The sequence below is a fragment of the Crotalus tigris genome, unplaced genomic scaffold (genome assembly GCF_016545835.1).
Source record: "Crotalus tigris isolate CLP2741 ecotype Arizona unplaced genomic scaffold, ASM1654583v1 scf7180000019648.599848, whole genome shotgun sequence".
Lineage (NCBI taxonomy): Eukaryota > Metazoa > Chordata > Lepidosauria > Squamata > Viperidae > Crotalus > Crotalus tigris.
In genome coordinates this window covers 355,832-363,537 of record NW_024097640.1, presented here as the reverse complement: position 1 = coordinate 363,537, position 7,706 = coordinate 355,832, and the positions used below count along the sequence as shown (strand labels likewise).

General features: G+C 37.4%; 1 protein-coding gene across 1 annotated transcript; it reads left to right on the top strand.

The window, feature by feature from the left end:
- Positions 1–152: 152 nt before the first annotated feature.
- Positions 153–7,579, top strand: CGGBP1 (CGG triplet repeat binding protein 1). Its single transcript, XM_039364075.1, has 2 exons — positions 153–489; positions 6,872–7,579. Exon 2 carries the CDS (start codon positions 6,888–6,890, stop codon positions 7,383–7,385), a length of 498 nt encoding a protein of 165 aa, XP_039220009.1. The 5' UTR covers positions 153–489; positions 6,872–6,887; the 3' UTR covers positions 7,386–7,579.
- The last annotated feature ends 127 nt before the right edge of the window (positions 7,580–7,706 follow it).

The following is a 7,706-nucleotide window of genomic DNA, read 5'->3' as shown; positions in this document are numbered from 1 at the left end:
AATGTCATCGATAAAATTAGCTAAGCCCCGCCTTTACCCTTGTCGATTGGGCCCACATTTCATCCTTCAAAGTAAACATCTCCGCCTACTCCTTGCCAGTGGGCCACAATAGCGGTACAACTTCCGTTCTTTCCTTTACACGAGTGGTGGAAAGTTTTGTCACTCTCTTCCTCGTGAGCCACAGAGAACGGCGTTCACTTTTTCTACTCTCGCACGAGCTGACTCGTTTTTAGCAACGCCTTCATTGGAAGAGGTGTTGCTAGGGGGCTACGTCCCGCCTTTTTCGACGAACCAAAGAAGAGGAAACAACTCTATTCAGCCCTACCATCCGCCGCCCCCCCCCCCGCCTTTCCGTGTGCCTGTCTGTCTGGCAGGCGGCTCCGCCAAGTGTAATCCACGCCATCGCGGAGTTCTGGGGGGCAAGCACGGAGCAGATAGGAGATTTCGTCTCGGTCAATGTGGAAGCCGAACTCCGCGCTGTCAGGATCGGTAAGGACGAGTCGGAGAGAGAGAGGTTTCATTGCATCAAGTGCTGCACTGTAACCCACCTTGGCTTCTCTCCCAACCCCCAATCCCCCCCCCGGCGGGGAAGAGAAATTAGTCTAGGTTGTATGGAACGAGATTGATGGGAAGGAAGGAGATTCAGACGGTGGTGGGGAGAGGAGTTGAGTGAATGTCAGAAACGGGGAGGGGGGGCTCAGAAAATTCAGGTGATGGAGAAAATGCCTTGCAGAGTCAACGGAGAGGCTCTCCTTTGAAAGGAGGGAGGGACGGCAGAGTGCCTGCTGGAGGCACAGATTGAAAGGCTGCACCTGATGAAGGACTTTGTCTGAATATTATGGGAATTTCTGAGTCAGTGAACTGTACAGCTAACCAGGGTTTAGGGAGACTGGAGAAAAAAAGAAGTTTACCACCTTGAAAGTATTTACACCGAAAAAGATTCATCTGGTTTTGGAACAGCCGAGATTTCAAATCCCTTAAATGTATAGGAAAAATGGAAATGCAATTCTGAGACCGTTCTCAGCAGATACCATTTACAGGACAGTGTAGGACAGACTATATGTATATTCTGGCAAGTAATCCCACTTTCTTTAATTTTACTTATGCCCAAAGGAATGTGCATAGGACTGCATCCCTGAAAGCTCTTACTAGGCATAAGATCCATTCAAGAGAGCCATGCTTACTTGTGAGCAAATATACTTGAGGATGTGTTCTGAGGCTGCAGTACTGAATTTCAGATTATTAATAATTTGATTATCAATATTAATGTTACATAATAGAATACAGAATAACAGAGTTGGAAGGGACCTTAGAGGTCTTCTAGTCCAACCCCCTACTCAAGTAGGAAACCCTATACCATTTCAGACAAACGGTTGTTAATCTCTTCTTTAAAAATCTCCTGTGTTGGAGTATCCACAACTTCTGGAAGCAAGTAGTTCCACTGATTAATTCTAATTGTCAGGAAATTTCTCCTTAGTTCTAAGTTGCTTCTCTCCTTGATCAATTTCCATCCGTTGCTTCTTGTCCTGCCTTCAGATGCTTTGGAGAATAGCTTGACCCCCTCTTCTTTGTGGCTGCCCCTTAAATATTGGAACACTGCTATCATGTCCCCCCTCATCCTTCTCTTCATTAAACTAGACATACCCAATTCCAGCAGCCTTTCTTTATATGCTTTACCTCCAGTCCCCTAATCATCTTTGTTGCTCTTCTCTGCACTTTTTCTCTTTTTATAGTGTGGTGACCAAAACCAGATGCCAATAGCTGGAAGGCCACTATTTGCAGATCTGTTTCTAGTTCCAGATTAATTTTGGGAAGTAATCCTTATCATTAGTCATATATTGCAAAATTAAAAAATAGATATGGTATATGATTTGAATATACAAACAAGAAGCTGTGTTATTTTCAAATACACAACTAAATTGAAAAGAACGGTGCATACTGATCCTACCTTTTTTGTTCTTGAGTGTATCATTTTGAGCAATAAGGCTTATAGGAGGACTTCCACTTGTGTTTTCTTAAACCATAGTTCACAAATTCATATACTTTACAGGTAGGGATCTTAATAACACTTGGAACATAACTTTACCAAAGACTCAATTTTTATTGAAAAGAAAGTGAATGAATCCTATCTGAGGATGGCTCATTCATTCTAGCCAGGCCAAACATAGAATCCACCAGTGCAATCATGCACTCTTTAAATAAACTCTTTTTATGCTTGGCAGGTGAAATAAATGTTACACAGTAATTATAATTGATCTTGTGCACATTGTAGCATAAATATTGGATACCATTCTAGAATATCATTCTTGAAAATATAGGCATAAAATTGGTTTGTTATCTTTTTGGGAATAAGTGTTTGAGTGATCTATCAAGATATATACTGCAAAACATAGAAGAAGCGGGATAAAATAAAGTTTGGTTCTTTATTTTAAAACTAAATTGCATTGCTTTAGGTAATTTACATGACTAATATCCATCCATTTAATAAGTTTCCCCCTTCGTTATATTAAAAAAAAAACCACAATTGAATAGCAAATTTGGAAAGACTCTGGGGCTGAATCCAAGTCCTTGTCTATTGCTGAGCTTCCTGATTTTTAACTGACAACAAAATATACTGTCAGGTTGAATGGCCATTAAAAAAAATATCGTATACTTTCCACAGATAGATACCACAGATCAAGTCACTTCTTTACCATGGATTTTTTTTTTTAAATGGTCTGATTTTTATATCGTTGTTTTACTACAAAATCTTGATTTATCAAGTCACAAAGTTTAAATATAGGCAACTTTATCTTGTAAGAGTTTGTGTTAGGTATATATTCCTCAAATAACAAGTAATTAACATATTATAATTAGAAAATAATGATTTTCAAGCAACAACAAAGAGATAAACACAAAAATAGGGAAAGAAAATGGGAGTGCTAAAAGCATTTCACCTCAGTTTTGATTCGGGGACAAGGATCAAGTTCTGGGATGCAAGAAGTATAAAAGATTAGATTACTCTCATATTTATCTACAGCGATGATGTTGATATTGCTACAGTGGTTGTATTCTAGAAACAATTTCTTCAGAATTCGGGAAGTGATGAGATAGATATATGATCTTCAGTTTCCATTGTTTAAATTTTATGATTACAAATTTGACAGCTAAATACCAGAAATGATATTCTGAACTTTCTTGAATCACTTTTTATATGTACTAATATTTATTTTTGTAATACCTACCCTAAACTATCTGAGATATGAAGAGCTTATCTTCCCTGATTCCTAGCTAAAAGCTAGCCATAAAAAGTTCATTAGGAAAATTAGGTTATATTTTGGCAAGTAAGTACTGCTATTGAGAAACCAAGAAACAGGTAGTGTATTCAGTTTGGCCATGATTTTCTTTTCCTTCTTAATATGATTATTATCAAAGCAGCCATTCAAAATGACATTTGTTGGTCGTGTATGTCAGTTGGGCATGCAGCTGCTAATGGACCAAGAATCAGTATAAGACATTGGAGATCTCCATTACTGTTAGAAAGGCACATTGTTTCAATCTTCCTAATTCATCAGTTAACCTCTTTTTTCCCTTTCATCAAGATTTTCAACAACCAAAATTGTTTTATTGCATTTCCCAATATAACATATCTTCTTTCATTAATACAATAATTTTTGAATTATTTTTTTTTCTTTTCCTGGGCCATTTAAACCCAAATCATTAAATATTTTAATAGGAAATAAACAATTTAAAATACAAATAGCTTATGCAAGAAAATATTGAAATATTCCTTCAATTTTATAAGTAGCGCAAACATATTTTGTTAAAAAGTCACTCCTATTATGTTCAGTGATGGTAATTCTGTAGAAAACATGCTAGGATTCTAACGCATAGAAGTATTTAATTTTTAAAAAAAAAATAACAGTAACAATTATGTAATAAATTAAAAGCTAGTTTGAAGTAATGTTTTACCTGTAATGTGATGGGTTTCTAATACTAATTTTCCAAGGAAAGAAAAGGAAGTTAGGTTTGCAAAGCAGTCAAAAGTGTCTGCTTCATATTCTACTGTGAGGCTGAAATTTGATCTGACAGCTGAGTGGACTTAAGCTGATACTGTATGAAGACTCCTTCTTCAACACTGTCATGCTTTCATGTTTGTCCAGAAGAGGTGTGTTCTTCCTCCAAAGTTTCTTCAGTTTGAGTCTTTTCTTTTTTTGTTTTAACATGAGAAATGTGATTTTTAAAACAACATATACACAATTGCAATAAAGAAGCTTTTCAAATTCTGTAAAATATAGGGACAAAACAATAAGAAAAAGTCCCCTATTCATCTTACTTTTCCTAGTCTGCATGAATTTGCTCGATGCCAGTAAACAAACAATACAATAATAACCTCTCTGTTAGGATTTCTTTGTACTCTGGTTCTGAACAGAAATGTCTTTTCAGGATAAAGAACTCTAGAAGCCATTTGTGCTTATATGATCTTTGAAAAAAACTTCTTCTCTCAAGAAATCCACGGATAATAGACATGTCAGGCTTTAAAGATACATACTTTCTGACCAATTAGGGAAGCTGCCACTCAAGTAAAACTTTTGTGATTAAAATGGTACCTCTACAAGCTGTTTAAAAATAAAAATTGGTTTCACATAATTGTATACAAAATCTGTTTTGATCTATATCAGGTAAGAAATCGTCCATTTTAAGTGCGAAAGTATTTTGAGTGGGAGTGCTATGAGCATTTTGGTAGTATTCATATTATTCCATGAACTATTCAAGCAAGTTCATTGCATAGTCAAGCTCTGTATTCTTGCAGTTGAAATAAGATTTGAAATGACATGTTTTGGTTGTTTCTGATTTCAAAAGAGCTAATAGAGAACTCATGTGTACATGTAGTACATACATAACAGCATACTAAATAATGTGTTGGATCTTCAAATAGAGTGGAACTCACTGAACTTGCAAATTGAGAGAAAGCAGCATTAATAACTCCCTTTCTTTCTGCTACCTGCAGGATTAAATTGTAAAATCATATCTTCAACAGGAAAGTTCTATTAGAAAATAGTTCTCTCCATCAATAGGAGGAATGGATCTGTCACACAAGGACAAAACAATATTTCTGAAATATCTTACTTTAGCAATCTTTTTGCTTTGCTATGTGGTATCCCTATTTTTAATATGTTTGTTTCATCAGAGGAAATGGTATCATATGTATTGTCTGCACACTGGTTAAAACATCTTAGCATGCGATCATGGGGGGGGGGAAGTACACCCTCATTCAGTTCTGTGGTTTTATGTATCAGGACATAGTAAAAGTCATCTGGTCCTTAGCAGTTCCGAAAAGTAGGTAAATACAACCTCAGATGAACAACACATGACATATTATACAATGTCGCCATTTATTTTACAAAAAGAAAGCCAAAATGGAGAAGTACACTCTTACTGCTTCCATATGTATGAACAAACTAAGTAACAGCCAGGTGTTGCTAATCAAGTGTCCTTGATCAATTTATTATCAGCAAGTGTGATTACCTCTATAAAAGCCAATGTTTTAGAGTTTGCTGGTCTCCAGCATTGCAGTGTGTGTTAATGCCAAAGAGTAAAGACATCGACAGTGATCTTAGAGAAGCAATTGTTGCTGCCCATCAATCTGGCAAGAGTTATAAGGCCATTCCCAAACAATGTAAAAGTCTATCATTCTACAGTGAGGAAGATTATTCACAAGTGGAAAGCATTTGCGACAGTTGCCCAACTTCCCAGGAGTGGATGTCCCAGGAAATTCATCCCAAGGTCAGACAGTGCCATGCTCAGAGAAAATGCAAAATAATAATAATAATAATAATGCAAGAGTTATTTCTTAGACTTCACAGGCCTCAGTTAGCATGTTAAATTTCATGGCAGTACAATTAGAAATAGACTGAACAAGTGTGGTTTGTTTGCAAGGATTGCCGAGAGAAAGCCTCTTTTCTCTTAAAAAAAAAAAAAAACCATAGCAGCCTGGCTTAGGTTTGCAAAGTTGCATTTGAGCAAATCACAAGACTTCTGAACACGGCCCTTTGGACAGACAAGATCAAAGTGGAGTTGTTTGGCCATAATGCACAGTGCCATGTTTGGCAATAACCAAACGCAGCAAATCATCACAAACACCTCATACCAACTGTCAAACGTGGTGGATGGGTGATGATTTGGGTTTGTTTTGCAGCCACAGGACCCGGGCACCTTGCAGTCATTGAGCCAATCATGAACTCTTCTGTATACCAAAATATTCTAGAGTCAAACGTGAGGCCAGCTAAAGCTTGGCCAATATTGTGTCATGCAATAAGACAATGATCCCAACCACACCAGCAAATCTACAGCAGAATGGCTGAAAAAGAAAAGAATCAAGATGTTTCAAGGGCCCAGTTAAAGTCCAGACCTCAACCCTATTGAAATGCTGTGGCAGGACCTCAAGAGAGCTGTGCATAAACAAATGCCCACAAACTTTAATGAACTGAAGCAATGTTGTAAAGAAGAGGGGGCCAAAATTCCTCCACAAACATGTGAGAGACTGATAAAATCATACAGAATATGATTACTTCAAGTTATGGCAGCTAAAGGTGGTTCTGCAAGCTATTAAATCACAAGAGGTTCTTAATTTTTCACACATGGCTTCTCTATTTTGGCTTTCTTTTTGTAAAATAAATGATTACATGGCGTAATATGTCATGTGTTGTTGTTCATCTAAGGTTGTATTTACTTTCTTTTAAGAACTGAGGACCAGATGATTTTTACTATGTCTTGATACATAAAACCATAGAACTTAAAGAGGGTGTACTTTCTTTTTCACATGACTGTAACTAAATTCTATTGTATAAGCTGAATATAAATACAATCTCACTCACTCTTTTTTTCTCAGTTTACTAAAGGCAGCAATGGAACGATTTGATGTAAAGCCACTTCCTTCCCGGAGCCGTTCAAAGACAGCTTTATATGTGACCCCTCAGGATCGTGTGACTGAATTTGGCAGTGAACTGTATGAAGACGGGGGAAAACTCTATTGCAGTTTTTGCAATGTAGTCCTGAATCATGTTCGCAAGTCTGCAATCAATGATCATCTCAAATCCAAAACACACACCAAACGTAAGGGAGAGTTTGAAGAGCAAAGTGTCAGAAAGAAACCACGGACCCTGACTGCCTCTCTGCAGTGCAATAGCACAACCCAGACAGAGAAACCCAGTGTAGTCCAGGACTTTGTAAAAATGTTTCTGGAAGCTAACATTCCCCTTGAGAAGGCTGATCACCCCGCCGTACGAGCATTTCTCTCTCGCCATGTAAAGAATGGGAACTCCATACCCAAGGCTGACCAGCTGAGGAAAATGTATTTGTCTGATGGGTTTACAAATCAGCTTATTAAATCTGAAGAACACTGAGAGGAAAGCCACTTGGTTCTAGGTGTCAAGCGTTACGATTGCATAACAGTGGTGTGGTTTTATTTTTATATTCATGCACCTGCAATAGGTTTTGTATTGTAAAATGACAATCTGTCTCGGAATGCGGTGGTGTACAACCAAGAGTTAATGGCTACATAATAAGATCTTAGCACTAGATTGCTGAACTTTTGGGGTGGGGGGGAGGGCAGGAAGTGGCAAGTAGGTGCCATAATGCTTAGTTTGTAATCCCTGTCCTTAATACCATAAAAAACTTCCTCTGATTTACAGTATCTGATATTTGTAAGTGAACAAATTAGATAT